Below are 21169 nucleotides of genomic sequence, written 5' to 3'. Positions count from 1 at the left end.
TATTCTGGGGAGGTCTGGAGGGTTTAATATAAGGCACTGTTTTATTTTCGGGGAAACGCAGTAACAATGATGTCAGTTGTCCCTTACTGCTGCCACTCAGCGTAAAATGAAGTATAAATATAATGTGTACACTTATTTTAATAGAATTATATTACAAAGTATTATATTTTTATTAAAGCAATGTATTTAAAACAAATAAATAAATTCATTAATCTCCAGAGTACCCCCTGTAAATCTGCAGCATAAAATCAGCAATGGACTTTGAAAAGGGTATTCCTATCAATCAAAAAAATTATTTTTTTTTTATTTTTTTTTTAAATAGTTAGATAATGTAAAAAGTAATCCGTTTTGTAAATGCTCTTCCTTTTGCAGCAATGGCAGGTTCTCTGTCCCTATAGGTAACAGCTTGATGGTGAGTGAGACCTTCTGTGTCTCAGATCACAGGCTGCTCCAGAGTGTGTGGATTGCCTCTCGAGGTGTGTGTGGTCTCAGCAGGAGATTCAGCTCAGGATTGCTGCATCCCGTCTTTACTCTGCCGCCACCCCCACCAAAACAAGGAAGTGGGAGCAGGACGCAAAGATGCTGATCTAAAAACAGCAGATATTAAAACCCCTTTAAGTGGGTGTCAGTGTGTCTTTAAAAGGAAAAGAGCTGGTTTCCTTCTAATTGTAGGATGGGCCAGTAACAGAATATGTTGAAATGAAATATCTTGATATGACCAAGCCTTGGACTTTGTAACTCATAAAATAGGTCTCAATTTTAATAAACTAACTTTCTGCATGAACATTGAAAGAAGTGAGTACCTTATACCGACTTTCTTTCTCTTGAGGTGGTGAGGACCTGACAACTCACACAACATGTTTAAAATCAGGGCTGCTTGAATATGTTGGCTCGATTGAGGAGCATACCAGCTGTAGCTTTAGAAAGGGGGAAAAAAATGTTTTATTACGCTGAGGTAAATTGGGAGAGGGGCGGAAACTAGTCATCTGGGTGGAGAGCCATCTGTGACTAGTCATGGCTCTCTGCCTGTCAGTGCACAGTGCAGGGATGATTGACAGGCAGAGAGGTCACTAATGCCACCACTCTCTCGGCCTTGCACGGTGTAGTAAAACATCCTTTTCCCCCTTTGTAAAGCTACTGCTGGAAACCATATGGGCACAGTCGTGCTGATGGGTAGCCTTTAACTACTGGGATCTAGAGTAGTAGATGCTTGAAACAAACTTCCAGCAGATGTGGTTGGTAAATCTACACTAACTGAATGTAAACCTGCCTGGGATAAACATATATGTATCCTAAGTTAACAACTAAGGAATTACTAAAAGTGCAGACTAGATGGACCAGGTGGTCTTTTTATGCTGACAACTGATTTTACTTATCAGCCCTATGCAAAAGCATAGTATTGATCAAAATAAGCAATCTAATGGTTGGTAATATAAGCATTGGGGGAAAAAAGCAAGTGGGTAAAAAAAAGAGGAAGAAAAAAAAGAGAAATTGGAGACAGCACTTTATGTGAATGGTGACTTTATCGTCCATGAGTCCTACTGTCTTCATTCTTCTATTGGACTTGCAACAGACTTTGTGTTCAAGCTGGTGAGGCGTGCATTGTCTGCTTATATCTTCTGTGCTGCTGTACATTTATTAATAGTAAGAGTTTGACACAGGTTGGGTAACCCTAATCACCATTCTGGTTACTGGGGCTCTTTATTAGCGATATATTAGCTCAGTACAGGATGCATTTACGTCACTTGTCAGAAATCTCTGAAACATTTTATCTATAATGTTTTCTTAATGATAAAATGCCCTTGAATGACACATGTAAATGTTACAAACTTGACTAAATTGTAAGGCGGATAAATTTTTATCTACCGGCATACTTATGTACCAGTCCCCTAATATATTGATAAGCTTACAAGTCGTCTTTATGCATCAGTATAAATGTTTGAGGCAACAACATGGAATTCAAGTAAGTAGTATAGGAACAGCAAAGCCTTGATGGAGTTTCATCTCTTTAAAGGGGAACCCTTTTTTTTTTTTTAAATCAAATGATGTAAAAAAAATTATATACATTTGTAATATACTTTTATTAAAATATCTCAAGTCTTCAAGTACTTATCAGCTGCTGTATGTCCTGTAAGAAGTGGTGGATTCCTTCCAGTCTGGCACAGTGCTCTCTGCTGCCGCCTCTGTTCATGTCAGGAAGTGTCTAGAGCAGTGTTGAATCCCCATAGAAAACCTCTCCTGCTCTGAACAGTTCCTGACATGAGACTGTGGAACTCTCTGCCACATGATGTTGTCATGGCTGATTCATTAAATAAGTTCAAGGGAGGCCTGGATTCTTTTCTTGATAAATATAATATTACAAGTTATGGGAACTAGATTTCTGGTGATACTTTAATCCAGGGATTTATTCTGATTGTCATTGGAGTCAGGAAGGAATTTTTTTTCCTGTGATGGGGCAATTGTCATCTGCCTCATAGGGGATTTTGCCTTCCTCTGGATCAACACAGTGGGATTTCTCTAGGTTAAATCTGATGGACTTTTGTCTTCTTTCAACCTTATTAATTATGTTACTATGTTACATGAACAAAGGTGGCAGCAAAGAGCACTGTGTCAGACTGGAAAGAATACACCCCTTCCTACAGGACATACAGTAGCTAATAAGTACTGGAAGACTGGACATTTTTTTTAATACAAGTAAATTTACAAATATATACAGTATAGAAAAAAAATCACTGGAGTTCCCCTTTAGGCTATGTTCACACACTGTACAAAAAAAAAAAATTACACTATGTTGGCAGATCCTTGTCTTTCAACACGTTTGAAAAAAATAGAACAATAGCGACGGTCTGCTGGCCGTCGCTCCATCTAATAGGAATGGCAGCAGCAGACTGGTGTAGCATGAAATGTAGTAGACTGTGCTATTCCATAAAATGCTATTGGCCTATATAAATTATTTGTACTATGCGTATGTAAATGGCTAGAGATTAGTGTTGAGCAGACTTAAAGGAGAACTCCAGGCTGGGTTGATTTTTGACAGAGTGCTTGGCAGGGGGAGGAAGAAAGAAGTTACATGACCTCTCTCGCTCCAGTGTTGGTGGTCCTGGATGCTTCTGGGTCTGAATGGGGACCTTGAACCTGATGTCTTAGGCCTGCCCAGCTAGTCAAGTGACTGTAGTGTGGACCTCACTGCCGTATCGGGGTCCCCTCTGCTGCCGCTAACTTTCTGAGCGGGCCTGGCACGTCACGTCCCAGGTCTCCTCTCCACTCAGGAGACTTAGGTCCCCCAGAAGCACCCGGGCTGGGGGACCAGAGCTGCAGGATACTGGCACCAGCTCCTGGGCAGAGGAGGTGAGAGCATGTTACTTCTTTCATCTTCCCCCTCCCTGGTACTCTGCCAAAAGTCACCCCAGCCTGGAGTTCTTCTATTAGGAATCTTCTTGGAAAACATGGATACAGCCATAGGCTGTATCCATGTTTTCCAGGACTCCTTAGGGCGGCATCCAACATCTCCAGACACTGGGAATTAAATGCAGAGCGTTCAGGTTCAAAGAAGTTTCCAAACCGAGACAACGTTACTAGAGTGAATAAATTGTAAACAAAGTAAATTGATGCTTTATGGCAGGTTGTGTTTATACCTACTCTCCTGCTTAACTATAGGTACATGTCCCAAATCCTATGGATGAGGTACTTACTGTAGACCATGTCCACCCATCTGGTATCTCTGATCCAATAGTTGGGAGTGTTACATATTCCTGGTTAGTGTAACAATAATTACAAAGAAAAATAAATAAATACTTTCACTATTTGACACTTCAGATCTATAGGAATACCTTACATAGATCTTAGATAGCAGAGTTGAGAGGTTTATTTTATTTTAGTAGTTGCAATAAAAGTATAAGCAAACTGGTCCAAGAAGTGCCAGACTTTCCTGTCCTCGGATGACGGGTGATATTGGCAGAACTTGTGGTGTGGACTTTTATTATGGGGTCTTTTTTCCGTATGTATGCCTGTTGTTGAGATCCAGATCAAGAATGTTATTACATCAAGCATGATACTAGTACATTTTGCAGTTATTTAATACATGCTAATCTTGTTTTTCAGTCGCAAATCTGGGCATCATACGATGAACCACGGGAACATGAACAGTGCCGTAGATAAAGTCGCTTTCAACAGATCGGGATCACAAGACTCCTTAGATGAATTATCTCTCGATGATTACTGGACAGAAGTAGAAAACATCAAAAAGAGTTCTGATAATGCTCACGAGGAACAGCGCGTTGTGGTTAAAGAGCCTGATGGTACGACTATGTCATAAGAGCCTAATAAGCTAAAATAGATGGCAGTGTACCCTGAGTTAGATATACTGTGAACGTTTCCTACATGTCTTGTGTAGATCTAATATATGAAAGTTATATCTAAACCTTTAATGAGCTGAATGTAAGAAGTGTAAGAAATCAACAGGGGTATGATCACTAGCATTTTTACAATATATTTTCGTTGTAATTTTTTATATGTTTTAAATCAACATTATACATACAGCCAAATGAAGGTCCATGCTCTCTCCATGCCGATATTTAGTCTTTTCTCTCGTCAAAAACAAACAAACAAACACAGGAAGTCCCAGTATTTTGTGCACTCATGCAAGGAGTTCATTATGCAGGTTGTATATCAACTGAGGGCAATTAGGGCTACTGAGGCTAATTTTAATATTACCTTTCCCTAATTATATTATCAGCTCTGCAGATTACCAGGAGAGAATGCAGTTTTAATGTAACAACTCAATAAGTATAATGTCACTGTGTGGTTACAGAGGTTTTTGCGCTGTGTGACAGGAGAGCTGACCATATAGTACAGGCATCCCCAGGATTCTCTGCTACTGAATATGGATGCTCAGCAGCTGTACACATGTGCAGAGAAGAGAGACACATAGTAGCCATATGTATAATATTGATTTAAACATGGAAAACAAAGGAAAAAAAATGGGTATATTGCCAAACTTCTTGAGAACCCACAATCCCTTTTTGATTTCTTAAAAAAAAAAATGTGACCATGGCTTTTTAAGCGTATGGATTTTTAATCTTTATTTAAAGCTTATGACTACTTTGTATTTGACATATTTAAATTTCTAGAGGGTGAACTGGAGGAGGAATGGCTTAAAGAAGCTGGACTGTCCAATTTATTTGGAGAGAGTTCAGCAGACTCTCAGGACAGCATGGTGTTCTTATCTACTCTCACAAAGACTCAGTCTGCAGCTGTCCAGAAACGTATCGATACTTTCACGCAGACCTTAAGAAAGAAAAACAAACACCATCAGATCCCTGATGTCCGGGATGTCTTCAAGCAACCAGCAAGCTCAAAGGATAAAGTATGTAAAGCTATGTACTTAAATCTCCATAACTGTAGGGATTTTCAGCAATATAGTTCTTAAAGCGACTCTGTACCCACAATCTGACCCCACCAAACCACTTGTACCTTCTTATAGCTGCTTTTAATCCAAGATCTGTCCTGGGGTCCGTTCAGCAGGTGATGCAGTTATTGTCATAAAAACAACTTTTAAACTGGCAGCCCCGTGCCCAAAGGGAGTATCTGTGCCCTAACTTTGCACCACCCCTCCGTCCCTCCTCTCCACCCTCTTCATCATTAGGAATGCCACTGGAACATTTTCTCCATGCTGAACACTGCACAGGTGCTTAACGATCCAGCCCATGTGCTGGGCTGCCACAGGTGGGGAATAGGAGGCAATCTGCCTGGAGCATTCCTAATGATGAAGAGGGTGGGGAGGAGGGATGGAGGGGTGGTGCAAAGTTAGGGCACAGATACTCCGGTTTGGCATGGGTTGCATGTTTAAAAGTTGTTTTTTAGCACAATAACTGCATTACCTGTCGAATGAACCCCAGGACAGATCTTGGATTAAAAGCAGCTATCCGAAGGTACAAGTGTTTTTTTTTTGGGGGGGGGGGTCAGATTGTGGGTACAGAGTCGCTTTAAAGCAATTTAAATTCCCTATGGTTAAAAAAAAATGGTTAAAAAATTATTTTGAACCTATTATTCATATACAAGTATAATAGTATAGGAGCAAACTATATATAATAATAGTATAAGGGAAACTAAGATAAGGGAAATAAGATGAATCTAACCCGCTGATATGTCCCCATTGTGCTAGGGATGAAGGTAAGTCTTACCTCCATTCTGCGCCAGTTTGGAGCACTGGTGGCAGGGCTACTCCTTGATTGTCTTACAATAGCTGGGCTGGTCATTGCCCTGGGGCCATGCCTCAAGTGCTCCAAACCGCCTGATTAGCATAAGGATCTAACTACTAACTGTACGGGAATGATGCAGAGGATGGAGGTAAGAGACTTGCCTTCATGCTCAATAGGGACACATCAGCATATTAGATTAGTCTAATCTTAGTCTATTTAAACTTTAAGGGGGTGTTAACGCGTTCTGTGCATGGTCTGTAAATACAGAAGATGTGCTATGGAATGATGCTGGGAGTTCCGAACTCCATTCCATAGAACATCTTCCATGCACTGACCGTAATGTGAATTTCCCCTAAGTGTCATGAGACTGTTATGGTGTTGACTTCTACTGGAGTCTAACTGTCATACAATACTGTCAGCAATGGTTGACGTTTCAAGGTGTTGGTGAGGTTTAATGAGGGCTAAAGTTAGCTGTAGGTCTTGTATGGAGCTGTGTATTTCTATGGAAGGAATTTTCTCCCTGTGATGGGGCATTTTGTCATCTGCCTCATAGGGGTTTTTGCCTTTCCCTGATCAACACAGTAGAGTTTCCTTAGGTTGACCCTGATGGACTCTTTCAACCTTATTAACTATGTTACTATGATAGACCTTGGGATGCCACCTAACCTAACGGAGAAGTCTGGCCCTGGCTGAAATCTGAAAGGCGGCAGGGGCGAACAAAACAACCAATCCTTACTTGCCTCTTCCCATGCCCGATCTGCCGTGTGACTTGCTGTGGGACCCCCTCTGGAGAGTGTTTTCACCTGTGTTGTGATGACGTCATGACTTGGGGTTAAGATAACTGTGCTGGCTGATAGGCTGGCCAATCAGTGACTGCAGCGGTGTCCCACCCCATTCTCTGAGTGGCTAAGCGGCCAGTTCATCAGCCGGGTTGCAAAGTCGGCTCTGGTGGAGATCCCAAAACGCGGCGGGCGTCCCACAGTAGCGAGCCAATGCTGAAGAGGCATATAGAGAAAAGGTGTTTTTTTTTATGTCCCCCGCTCCTGCATTTTCAAGAATAAAAATGCATCAGACTTCTCCTTTCAAGTTTTAGTTTATTCATTGCCTAAAGCTACCATTGAAAGCGACTCTGTACCCACAATCTACCCCCCCAAAACCGCTTGTACCTTCGGATAGCTGATTTTAATCCAAGATCTGTCCTGGGGTCCGTTTGGCAGGTGATGCAACTATTGTCCTAAGAAACATCTTTTAAAATGGCAGCCTGTGCCCAACGGCCGGGGCATAGATTGTGTATGCATTAGGCTGGCACAACCTCTCTGTCCCTCCTCCCCGCCCTCCTTATCATTCGGAATGCCCCAGGCAGATTAAATCCTATTGCTCAGCTGTGTCAGCCCGGCCCATGGGCTGGATCGTTAAGGGTCTATTTACACTGAAAGGTTATCTGACAGATTATCTGCCAAAGATTTAAAGCCAAAGCCAGAAACAGACTATAAACAGAGATGAGGTCATAATGAAAAGCCTGAGATTTCTCCTCTTTTCAAATCCATTCCTGGCTTTGGCTTCAAATCTTTGGCAGATAATCTGTCAGATAATCTTTCTGTGTAAATGGACCCTAAGGCACCTGTGCAATGTTCAGACAGTAGAAAATGTTCCAGTGGCATGCCTAAAGATGAAGAGGGTGGGGAGGAGGGACGGAGGGGTGGTGCAAAGTTAGGGCAAAGATATTCTAAGCACCGGCTGTTGGGTGCTGCAAGTTTAAATGTTGTTTTTTAGGACAATAACTGCTTCACCTGCCGAACGGACAAGTGGTTTGGGGGGGTCAGATTGTGGGTACAGAGTCACTTGAAATATTGGCTGGTTATGTAATGCATAGATGGATCTACCGTACTTTATCTACATTCCTAGCTTCTGCACGGACAAAGAATCAAGAAAGGGATGTGTTGTAAGGAAAGGGGTTAAAAAAATATATATATATCAGTCTATTAACCACCTGCTACTTCTTTAAGATTGAAGACTTGAATGGATTTCAGTCTACAGAAAAATGTGAAGCAGCAAGTGAAGATTTACAGGAGAAATCTGATGGTATGAGATTAATGCTTTTAATGTCCCTTAATTCTGATTCACCGTAGCGTATGATATGCAGAGTATGACCACAGCTACAACAACAATATAGCGGTAACAACTTTCACATAAATACAAATGAGAGCCACCATGTGTGGGCTCTAATAGGACGTATAGAAAGTTAAAGGGGTTATCCAGTGCTACAAAAACATATCCACTTTCCCCCTACTGTTTGGGTGGAGTTTTGAAACTCCGTTCCTTTGAAGTAAATGGAGCTTAATTGCAAACCACACCTAGACTGGAGACATAAGTAGGGGGAAAAGTGGCCATGGTTTTGTAGCACTGGATAACCCCTTTAATAACTTATAGATACTGTATGGTGTCATGAAGCAAAGTTGGTAAAATCAGATGTGTACCACATACATATATGTAAAGGAGAACAAATGTGCTGTTTTTAATAAGGTAACTTGCGTCACTGCAGTGGTTTTCTCCCCCGTGTATCTGATCGCTTCCTGGTTTCCTCTCTGTGACCCTGTGGTTGTCATGCATCAGTGCAGACACTTTCCCACAATCCTCCTTACTTACATGTGAAGTGAAAACCAAGTGCCAAAACTAACAGGACAGATCAGGACACTGCAGTTGAATAGAACATGAGTGACCCTACTAAGCGGATGCCCAAAGGTGAGCCATACCCAAGGGCAACAGGTTATTAATACAAAGCAAGTCTTGCAGATTGCTGCTAGTTTGAGTAGAATCAACAGCACACAGACATTTGTGGAAGTATATTCATTGTGTTCTTTACTAGAGACACACAGCAACCATTACATGCTTAACATGTGTTCTTACAACATGAAGTGGGGGGGGGGGGCTGCCCAAGTGATTGCTAGATCGTCTGGGCAGCCCATAGAGGATAGCAGAGGTCTGATGCTGCCACTCCTATTCCACGGTGCGGCAGCAACAGATCGTTGCTATGTTAGTCGTTAGTCTTTTAACATGTTAAAAGACAACGCCAGATAACGATCAGCCGACATCGCTTATGTCAGCTGATCGTTGTCTTCTATTACACTAGACAATTATCACCTGTAATGGCCAAATACAGCTGATAATGGTTTTGTGTAATAGGCCCTTATGTCTTTTAGCTGTCAAGCGTTTCACTGATAACAGTCCACCACCTAGACTGGGAACATGTAGTACATCCTGCATTGGTATAGCTAAATGGCCTCCATTTTTACTTGGGCACACAAAGATTCCATGTCCTGTTCCTACTATGTTTATGCTTATGGTGTAAAGTGAAACTGGCTCAGTTGCCCCTAGCAACCAATCAGATTCCACCAAAGAGTCTGTAAGGAATGAGAGGTGGAGTTTCGCTTTACCCCATGTTTGATAAATCTCCCCCTTATGTGTCCCTGCTTGTAAAATCTGAAACATGCCCTGGTTTCCCTCTTCTGAAAACGTATATCTGCCACTTTAAGGGCTATTCCAGCATCAGTGTCTGTGGATTCGTGCACAAGTCCTTTCTGCTCTACAAAATATCACTATGGCTGCAACATGCCTGTCTTCTATTTCTTCATCCACTGTCCTCAGTTGTGTAACCACTTCCATCTTTTTCTTTGCTAAGTCTCATTCTGTATAGTTTTTGAGAAGAAATAACTTGTTGTTTAAACTGGATATTTCATGAAGCTTTTGTAATGCATCCCACATACCCTTTGCTGTGTTCTAATGCATTAGCTGGTCATTCCCCACTAACAGACTTATGGTGACCCTTGCCTGTCTGTTCTTCTTGTCCCATTCCTGGTAATTGATTTGTTGTCTCTCTGTAGTAATAACAAGCCATCCTGGGATAACATCATTTCCACTTTTAGGGTACAAACACACTTGATGTATCCGCAGCGAGTCTCTCAATGCAGATCTCGTCCTGGTTTACTCAATGGCAGACAAAAAATCGCAGCAGGGATGTACATCCGCAGCCCGCCCCGTTAACCCCCCCTGCCGCCGGAGCTGATACTTTACCTGATCCCGGCCCCGGCTTCCTCCGGCTTGCTTCGGGGCTCCTGATGTCTTCTTGTCTCGCTCAGCCAATCAGTGCGCTGCGGCAGGGCAGGGCAGCGCACTGATTGGTCCAGCGAGACGTGCTGGGATCCGCCGAAGGAAGCGAGGGCCGGGATCAGGTAAAGTATCAGCTCCGACGGCGGGGGGGTTAACGGGGTGGGCTGCGTGTTTGTCTGCCATTGAAAGTATAGGGCCGGGATCCACAGCGAGAAACTCCAAGTGTGTTTGTACCCTTAGTTGATAATTATCATTGCTCAGTTTGGCCACTGTCTGAGCTGCTGACCATTATGATAATCCTCTGTTTTTTTCCCCAGCCTCCTGCTTTCTTGTTTGGGTTCTTGTTTTTTGTGTTCTGTGTCCTGGGCCCATAACCTGTTGTAGATTGGTAGTGTCTAGATCCCATACTGTAAATGGACCTCACTGGGCGCACACACAGCTCTCCAGGCAAGTCCCGCCGGATTTCATTGGCTGCTCCTCTCCGGGCTTCCTAACAGCCAAAATAAGACCCTGTCGGACCCCCGACCCGACCCGGCCTGGGCGGGCTTTCCTGGAGAGCAGTTTGCACACACCCAACAAGTTCCCTGTACGGTATGGGATTTAGTCACTACTGTTGTAGATTGCAGCTATCTGGAGTAGAATCATCAGCACACACACATTTGTGGAAGTAAAATGTGAGAACACATTTAACACAGCACCACCTGCTGTCTGTATCACATAGGTCCTCCAACAGAAGCTGCAGCTGTTGCATATTCTTCAACAGCAAGTACATGCGAGATTATAGTGAGTCCAGGGGCACATCTACCACTATGGCTGCTACAGGGCCTGCCACATCAAAGGGCCCAGTACCCTGCTTAGCCATTCAAGACTTTTGTTGTCTGGCCTGCTGTAAGAATATCAATAAGATGTAGTCTCATCTTGGAAATAGTCGGTCATTTACAAAAACCTACAGTAGATTGAAGGAACAGAGCCAAGTACGGGAGAGGGGTCTAAAATCTTTCTTTGAATCAGAGAGAAAGCTCAGTGGGCTTTGGGAGAATTTGGTTGGAGGAGAGCATGTTATCAAGACCCCTTTAACCTTTACAGGTCCCCAGTGTATATACATTCAAAACCTGGGGTCAAACAGTTGAGACCCCAACTTATAGAGGACGGACAGACATTTACTTTTATGATATAAAGTAGATGCTCGTAGTACTAATATCTCGAAGATGTCAGTCTGACCAGGTCATTTACCCTATATAAAGACATGATAATATGTTGGTCGCAGTGAATGCCGTCATTGTAGACTTCGATCTGTTTATTATTTGGGCAGAATACCTGAAGGATTTTGTAGATAGCATCCATGTGGACTGCACACAACCTTTCTATGTGATATTTACTGCTTGGTTAGCATACGAAAATGTTTTGTAGAAATAACCCCCCTCCCCTTACCCCCATTGTAAATTCATGGGAGGTTTCATGAAGCATTCTGAAGAAAACCACAAACCTCACTCCCCAGGGATATGCAAAACATCACAACTGAGGACAAGTTATTTCTTAGCTCTCAGCCTTCACAAAACGTGTTTATTCGTATATGTTTTGTAGTGATCACACAGTTGTAACTTATAAAAAAAATCAAAACCAAATGGTACATTTGTTTTATTTTTTACACAAGTCAATGGATTCATATCACAGAGGGGATATGGTCACACTGGGGGGGTGTCAGGCCTTGACAGTGCACAACTGATCATATATATATATATATATATATATATATATATATATATATATATATATATAGTCATCCAATCTGGCATCACTGTTATTTAATATTGTTACGTTTTTGTTTTGTTACTGTTGCTGTGCAACCATGAACAAGGTCCCATGTCATCTTTTATTTACTTATTTTCCTATTTTGGTAGTCGAAAGTTCCAATATCAAAGTGACCCCCTCTTGCCCCCCCCCCCCCCCAAAAAAAAAAAAAAAAAAAAAGAAAGAAATTAAGAAATAATAAGCAGCCCAACTGAAGACCCCCCTATAGCCAACATATTTCAGTGTTATGATTCACCAAGCCTCTATGGTGGATACCACTTGCCAGACGTCAGTTATTACAGTTCTCTCGAGTATTTTGCTATATAATTTTTCAATCAGCATCCAGATCACTTAGAGATCTTTATATTGAAAGTGTTTTCTTAACAAACACCCCCTGATGAGTTTTTTTTCAAAACAAAACACATGTCGAGTATGATCAGTCTCCTAATACTGGACTTCGCTTGGGCTTATTATTATAATTATTTGATATCTCTGTCTCACTGTTTCTTGTCTAAATGTATTCAGCATCCATATCTAAATAGTGTATTGTATGTAGTAGCTGTCACTACTCTAACACCTGTGCCCCTTTTAGGACTCTTCTCACCATCCATTTTTTTTTCTTGTTCTACATTGTTTTCGGTTTTACATTGTTTTCGGTTTATTTTTGTATAAGTGTGCATTTTATGGAACCCTATGATTTATATTTTTAGTAAGTAATTTTAGGCATGTTTTGCGTTTTGGTAATTTTGCCCTATAGGTGTTTGCTTGATTTGAGTATATGATATTTTCTGTTGTAATTAAAGCTTTATGCATCTTATGTATCACACACACACATATTGGTGTGTTTGTTGCAGATTTTGGATTAGGGGGGTGTTAAATTTTATAGCTGTTTTTTGCCAAACCAGGAGAAGCAGTTCTCCAGTCTTGTCCCTATAGGCCCTGGCTTGCGCTGATGTTTGTCATGCAATGAGTAAGTCAATAAAAACTATCTGATAATAAAAAAAAGTCTAAGCTTGCCCTTATTGTTTCTGTGCTATAGGGCTAGTAAATGAAGATACAGAGGGAGCTGAAAACACAGATAAAGATATCCCTCCTCCGGAAACTGACATCAACCTGGAAATTTCATTCGCTGAACAGGCTACTAATCTCAGAGAGTTCTCTGCTGTCAGGAATGAGAAGGAAGATGACTCTTTATTACCAGTGAGTATTCCCCTATGTCCTGCAGATATTATCAATATTTGTAAATGTAATATTTTATGTCCACCCCTTTGCTTAAAGCGTACCTTTTTTTTTTTTTCTATAAAGTTCAGCATTTTCAAAAAGCCATCAGCCTACAGGGGCTGGGCGAAAAATTTATTTCAAGTAACAACTTACCTCTCCCCATGCCCATGGTAAGCAGCCGGACCAGCCATGGGACCCCTGCCGGGATCTGGGATGTCCAGGGTGTGCACATTATGACCTGGCTGATGGACTAGCCGCTCAGCCAGTCTATGACGCTGCTTAAGTCACTGATTGGCTGAGCGGGCAGTCCATCAGCCAGAAAAGGCATTTCATCACAACTCGTGGGAAAATGACTTCCGGCGGGGGTTTTGTGGCCGCTCCAGCGAAGAGGTAAGTTGTTACTTGAAATCAATTTCCCCCTCCCTCTGCAGGCTGCCGGCTTTTAGAAAACGCCGGACTTCTCCTTTAAATCAGTGTGGGTAAACTGTGGTCTATAATGATATTTGGTCTTTTCTATATTTAAATAAACACAGAAAGTCCCAGTGATTTGTGCCCTCACACAAGGTAAGACACCTGTTCATTATGCAGGTTGTGTGACAATGCTCTTTGTTATATAAGAATTCAGTCAGTATAATGTCACAGTGTGGTTACAGAGGTTTTGTTGCTGTGTCACAGGAGAGCTGACCATACAGTGTGAGCACCCCCAGAATTCTCTGCTACTGAATGTGCATGCGCAGCAGTTGGACACATGCACAGTAAAGGGAGACATCTGGTGGCCATATGTATAATGTTGATTTTAACATAAAATATTTAAAAAATAAATATAAGTATATTGCATGCAAAACTGCTTGAGATCACAAGGCCTGCCCTGAATAAATGTTCTTATTATTAAAGATAAATAAATAAATAAATAAATAAATAAAGCGCAGACAAGAAATATACATCCTGAATGATTGTGATATCTATCCAGTGGGGCCACCAGCTTGCTAGGTGCTTAGGGGGTGACAGTGTGACTTAATTCTTTCAGATCTTTTACTACATGAATATGCAATTTGTCACTTCACTAGAACTTGGCATATACAGTAGGTCTCTAGCAAACACATAGATTTGCATTGTCGCTAACATCACAGAAGCTCATAAAATGTATTCAAGTACTTATGCGAAAGTTAAGACACTCTATGAGCTAATGAAAGTTTTATTGTTACAGAACTACAGGCTTCCTCAAGACAAGACCGGTATCACAAAGATTGGCGATTTGGCACCTCAGGATATGAAGAAGGTGACTTCTCTAGCACTTATCGAGCTTTCGGCTTTATTTGACGTCCTGGGTACAGAGCTAAAACTTCAGCGCCCTGCCAAAACAAAAGTTAAAGGTAAATAAGTTAAAAATGAATAAATAGTTTGTGCTTTGCCTACAAGAAAGAACATAGAGCCATTCCCTGTGGTCACATAAGTCAGACCGATTACTTATTCTAAGATTTATATATGTTAGTGTCAAGTAATGAGGATGTCTCACAGTCTATAGTATGAATGTCCTGCTTTAAATAACAAGTAAATTCATTTATTGTTTGTCAGCAGCAGACGTTGCAAGCCATCACTGATTTTATGTGGCATATTCATCACTATAAAAGGGTTCAAAGTGCTAATGTTATTAGATATTTATGCTGGGTTCAGCAGGATGTGGACACTTCTTAACCTTTACACATGTAACACTTGACTACTGCCAAAGGCACCATTGGCTCGGATGACCTGGAAGATACTGTACGCACAATACAAGCTATGGCAAGCAAAATACCATATAAGTAATATAGAAGCGAAATAAGAGATGTGTGATGATCTATCCTGTATGGTAGGCAGCTTAATGGATGGATATTTACATAGTTAATGCCAATTTACTTTTGTGTTAAAATTTATTTATATATATATATATATATATAATCAATCCAGGGATTTGATTAAATCCCGAGAAATGATAGAATGAACATGTCTCTATGTTTGGCGGACGTGGGAATACATGACGCCGGGGGCGGACAGGAACTCCTGGCAGGCGTGGAGGCGGACGGGGAAGCAGAGCGGCACACCTCCCCGGCAGGCATATGGTGGTGGGGCGGACGGGGGAACAGAGCGGCACGCCTCCCAACAGGCATATGTCAGCGGGGCGGACGGGATCGAAGGTTGACAGGGAGCAGAGCGGCATGTAACAGGTGAAATGAGCGGAACAGGGAGCAGAGAGGCAGTGGAGGCGGACGGGGAGCAGGGCAGACAGGCTGGGGGGAGCAGAGAGGCGATACGGTAAGCGAATTTTATGTCGCGGGGGAAATGATAGAGTTCATTCCATCATCTCCCTGAAAGGGATCAGAGATTTGATGAATTCCCTAGGGAGATGATGGAGCGGCGCGGTCATTTCGTCATTTCCCAGGATTTGATCAAATTTATTTACTTTTTTTTTATTTACTCTAATGACTTTTTAATTTGTTCTAGAATCTGGGGTCTTCCAGGTTTCTTTATCGGTGTTGCTGGAGTTAGATCAGAGGAAAATTCCAGGCACCAAAGTCCCACTCATCTTTCACAGTGTAAGTTTGTTTTTTTCCCCAAATTATACTTAAAAAAAAAAAGTTAACATATTTTGATATTTGTACGTTCTCATCAAAAAATTACTTTAGACCAGTTTATCCCATCTACATCTTGACAGAGAAAAAAAAAAAGGAATATACTGTAATGTATAGGTACATGTGTAAGCACCCTTTAAGTTTTTACGCTTTATCCCACTCTAAGCTGGATTTCTGCTGCTACCAGCTCTCTTCACTAAAAGTGTTTCTGGTATGGGTATCGGCCGGACAGCCGTGGTGCCAACACACTTGGGACACAGTCAAAGACCAGGGTGCTAGTGGTTTAGGGTTTGTTTTTGCAGGTTTTATGACGGCTATCTTCCATTATGTTTAATAACAAGGCTTGATATATTCGAGCATCCCATTTTACATGTGCTGCTCAAGACAAATGTTCAAGGAGAATTAAAGGGGCACTCTAGCGAAAAAAAAATTCATTCAGAAAGCGCCAGAGATTTTTAATTTACTTCTATTTTAAAATCTCCAGTCTTCCAGTACTTATCAGCTGCTGTATGTCCTGCAGGAAGTGGTGTATTCTTTCCAGTCTGGAGGGCAGTAGAGGGTAAAATTCAAAAGCAGGACAAACCAATTTGAAGTAGCAAAATCTTTCTTCTTTATAAAGGTATTCACATAGACATTCAATCCAACTGAATAACAAATCATGTCACCTCAATGCAATTGAATGTCTGGATCCGGTCTTCACCTTAGTTCCACAGGTCTTCAGAGACTCTCGCTCTTCGGTAGAGTTTTTCTATGGGGATTTGCTACTGCTCTGGATAGTTCCTGACATGGACAGAGGTGGCAGCAGAGAGCACTCTCACACTGAAGAGAATACACCACTTCCTGCAGGACATACAGCAGCTGATAATCCCTATAAGGCTGGAGATTTTTAATTAGAAGTAAATTACAAACCTCTAGCACTTTCTGGCACCAGTTATTTTTTTTTTAAGCTACAGTACTCCTTTAAAATATTGTATAATAGGCAGAGTTGTTATAGGATCATGTTGGCCAGTTCAGTTAGCTTTGTTTGGCCAGTTATAACATTGGATATAGAACTCTAAAAATGTTGTCACCTCTGTATAGAAATGTTAATACGTGTATATTATGACTTCATTGTCTTTATGACTATATCTACAAAAACCTCATCATCATCTTGTCATAAAATTTTTGTGGTGAAATGATGGTGTGAAGAGGGTGTTGCACAAGTAGTATAGCAGAAGTAGTATACATAAGCCATTATAGTGACTGTATCCACCAACCACCCCCACCAAACCGCCAGTACCATCCATTTGATGAGAGTAAATCCCTATAGATCACATATTTTAAGATGCGCCCTGTGTCAAACTAGTGTGTCTTTGCCCCAGGTCTGCAACATCTCTACTTCCTTCCTCTACACCCTTCCCATCATTAGGAACACCCCAGGCAAGATTTTTCTTATTCATCACTTGTCTGAGCCGCACCTGTCCTGTAGCGACACAGGTGCAGTTTAGACGAGCGATGAATAGAAATCCTGCTAGGGGTGTTCCTAATGATGAGGAAGGTGGAGGGGAAGAAAGGAGAGGTGTGTCAGAGATGGGACACAGACACTTTAGGCCATGCCAGTATGACACAGCGCTGCAGATTTAAAGATTATTTTTTTGCTCTAATGCACCGGGCACATTTTAAAAGAAACTGGCGCTTTGGTAGGGTGGGTTGGTGGACACAAACTCGTTTTAAAGAGCTTATCCACAATAGAAAAACATGGCCACTTTCTTCCAGAGACAGCAACACCTCCTATCTCCCATTTGTGTGCAGGTTTTGCAACTCTGTTCCATTGAATTGAATGAAGCTTAATTGTAAACCTCACCTGAACTGAAGGCAAGAGTAGAGCTGTCTCTGCAAGAAAGTGGTCATGTATTTCTAATGCTGGATAACTCCTTTCGGTTGCTTCATCAAGAAAAGAGAAAAAAAAAATAACAAATACATTTTCTACTCATAACTGATATTTTCATAAAAATTATTATTGATTTTTTTTTTTTTGTAGATGATTGAACAAATAGAGAAGGGAGGACTGGAAACAGAAGGCGTCCTAAGGATACCTGGAGTAGCCTCGAGGATTAAAGTAACATTTATTGATATACACTTTTTATAATTTTGTCGGTTCAAACTCACTGCTCGTGGCAGGATCTTCTGTCAGTACAGAGTGTATGGGTCTCTCCTGATACTCCAGATAATGTCAGTGAAGGTAGTGGTTGGGGGGGGGGGGAGTGATGGAAAATCACTGTCCAACCCTTTGTTCTTGGAAGGATAAGCTGTCTAGCTAAAGCTTAATGCCTTATTACTAGAGATGAGCGAACCGGGTTCGAGTCGATCCGAACCCGAACGATCGGTATTTGATTAGCTGGGGCTGCTGAACTTGGATAACGCTCTAAGGTTGTCTGGAAAACATGGATACAGCCAATGACTATATCCATGTTTTCCACATAGCCTTAGGGCTTTATCCAAGTTCAGCAGCCACCGCTAATCAAATGCCGAAGGTTCGGGTTCGGATCGACTCGAGCATGCTCGACGTTCGCTTATCTCTACTTATTACACAAAGCGATTATTGGCCGATAATCGTCTTTTTTAATAAAACACAACGATCAGCCAAAATGAACAGTGTCAGCTGATCGATGTAGTCCATGGGTCTCCAAACTGCGGCCCTCCAGCTGTTGCAAAACTACCTTTCCCATCATGCCTAGACAGCCAAATCCAAAGCTTTAGCTGTCCAGGCATGATGGGAATTGTAGTTTCGCAACAGCTGGAGGGCCGCAGTTTGGAGACCCATGATTTATAGTTGTTTGTCTTTCAACATGTTGAAAGACAAGGACTCATATAGCAGCGATCTGCTGCCGTCACTCCCTGGAACAGAAGCGGTGGCAGCAGACCGCTGCTATCTGCTATGGGCTGCCCGGACAATCTAGCAGCCCCCCCCCCGCACCTCCCAACGGCCCCTTCGGCTCTCACCCGCTTGCTGCCAACGCGTATAATAGCAGCTTAAGCTCCTATTACACACTGTATTAGGGGCTTTCGGGTGCCTTTACACTGAGAGATTTATCTGACAGATTTTTGAAGCCAAAGCCAGGAATGGATTTAAAAAGTTGAGAAATCTTATTATAGGAGAAACAATAGATCAATCTATCTATCTATTTATCTATTTATTTATTGTGTTATATTATTATATGTTATTATATGTTATATTATTATAGATGTAGTGAAAATAGTTTCTGAGGCTTTTTTTTTGTTTGTCTTTTTTAGTCCCTCCTATTAAAAAATATTTATATAATATGTCTAATATGGGTTTGTAATCTGTAAACTTAAAAATGTGTAGAGCTGTATATAAAATTGCCATAGACTATAAAACTTAATAACACAAATGCCCAAAGCCTTTGTTTGCAGTGTAACTATTGCGTCATACGTATGATATTATATTTCATGTCATGTATTATCTTCCATAAGGTATACATTTTATGTTTATTATTTTCCACTGGAATTTTCTCTTGCTGGTTCATTGCTTCTAAGAAAGGTAGTGGATTATTTCAGATGTAATTCTATATTGGGGAAGTATTTTTCATTAGTGTTAAATAGAATAAACATGCTATAGTATATTGTGTCATGATCATGGAGGAGGACAAAGAGGAAATATGACCCTCTGAGTCATCTGTAGATAAAAATACTTTTACTTTTTAAATTCAGCCTTTTATAGATGTTGTAAACCATCATCTGATTTTTCCTGTGTTTACATTTGTTTTCTGGTTACTACAACCATAAAAATACCCTTCTAATCTTAACAATCATATGCTGGGCTGTATAGCTAGAGGTATAACCAGGAGGAAGCATAGAGCTGCATAGAGCGCTAGTGAGACCACATCTGGAATACTGTGTCCAGTTCTGGAGACCACATCTGTAATACGGTGTCCAGTCCTGGAGACCACATCTGTAATACGGTGTCCAGTCCTGGAGACCACATCTGGAATACTGTGTCCAGTCCTGGAGACCACATCTGAAATACTGTGTCCAGTCCTGGAGACCACATCTGGAATACTGTGTCCAGTCCTGGAGACCACATCTGGAATACTGTGTCCAGTTCTGGAGACCTCACCTAAAAACAGATACTGATAAAATAGAACGGGTCCAAAGACGGGCTACAAAAATGGTGGAGGGTGTGAGGCATAAACCATATCTTAAGTAAATCAAAATCTGTATAGTCTGGAGGAAAGAAGGGAATGGGGGGACATGATTGATTGAAATATATATATATGAAAAATATATATGACTAAATAATGACTAAATAAGGTTTTATCTTTTTTATTTTATTTTTAAACTAGCATTTAAACTGAGATACATATCATCCCAGGAGTAGTAAAAGGAGAAGTCCGGCGAAAAATTTTATTAAAGTATTGTATTGCCCCCAAAAGTTATACAAATCACCAATATACACTTATTACGGGAAATGCACATAAAGTGCTTTTTTCCCTGCACTTACTAACCTCTACCCCTGCAATCATCCTCTCCAGCAGCCACAGCCCGCACAGCTCTGGGAGTCGGGTCGTGACATCACCATTTTATCCAGGAAGTGAAGCCTTGATGCAGTAGTGCAGGGAAAAAAAAACACTTTGTGTGCATTTCCCGTAATAAGTGTATATTGGGGATTTGTCTAACTTTTAGAGGGCAACAATTTTCGCCGGACTTCTCCTTTAAACATATATTTTTTTTTATTTTTTTTTTTTTAGAAGTGAACTGTTATTCTACTTTAAAAACCACAATATCCTGAAGGAAATTGTGAAAAATCAACAACTTCCTTTTTTTTTTTGCACTCTGGTTGCTTTGAATCAGCACATTTTCCGGTGGTTATTAGGAGTCAGGGCTGCAATGAGCCGTCCTGCATACTTATTTATTTGTTTGTTTTGTGGATTAAGTATATAAACTAAAACCCCAATTAATAGCAAAAAATAATGTACCGCTCGTATCGTTTTTTTTTTTCAGTCTCTCTGTATGGAATTGGAAGCCAAGTTTTACGAGGGAACATTCAACTGGGATAACGTAAAGCAGCATGATGCTGCCAGTCTCCTGAAGCTTTTCATCCGAGAGCTCCCTCTTCCATTGCTTACAGTGGAATACATGAAAGCTTTTCATTCTGTGCAGTGTGAGCTAATGCTATTCTTTTATTTGCGTTTCTTACAGTCTGTTAACTTGTGTATTAGCTGCAGTCATCATTTTATGCTG

At 41.2% G+C, this 21169-nt stretch overlaps 1 protein-coding gene across 1 annotated transcript in view; it reads left to right on the top strand.

The window, feature by feature from the left end:
• ARHGAP18 (Rho GTPase activating protein 18) overlaps positions 1 to 21169 on the top strand; it is a 76586-nt gene that overhangs the window by 41930 nt on the left and 13487 nt on the right. Inside the window, exons 2-9 of the mRNA XM_069974953.1 lie at positions 4102 to 4298; positions 5130 to 5365; positions 8207 to 8282; positions 13138 to 13298; positions 14527 to 14692; positions 15801 to 15892; positions 17949 to 18026; positions 20930 to 21089. Coding sequence (XP_069831054.1) covers positions 4102 to 4298; positions 5130 to 5365; positions 8207 to 8282; positions 13138 to 13298; positions 14527 to 14692; positions 15801 to 15892; positions 17949 to 18026; positions 20930 to 21089 — 1166 coding nt within the window. The remainder of the gene's footprint in view (positions 1 to 4101; positions 4299 to 5129; positions 5366 to 8206; positions 8283 to 13137; positions 13299 to 14526; positions 14693 to 15800; positions 15893 to 17948; positions 18027 to 20929; positions 21090 to 21169) is intronic.

Source organism: Dendropsophus ebraccatus, chromosome 6, assembly GCF_027789765.1.
Source record: "Dendropsophus ebraccatus isolate aDenEbr1 chromosome 6, aDenEbr1.pat, whole genome shotgun sequence".
NCBI classification, from domain to species: domain Eukaryota; kingdom Metazoa; phylum Chordata; class Amphibia; order Anura; family Hylidae; genus Dendropsophus; species Dendropsophus ebraccatus.
Note: the sequence above shows the minus strand (reverse complement) of the source record. Positions and strands in the feature narration are given on the sequence as shown.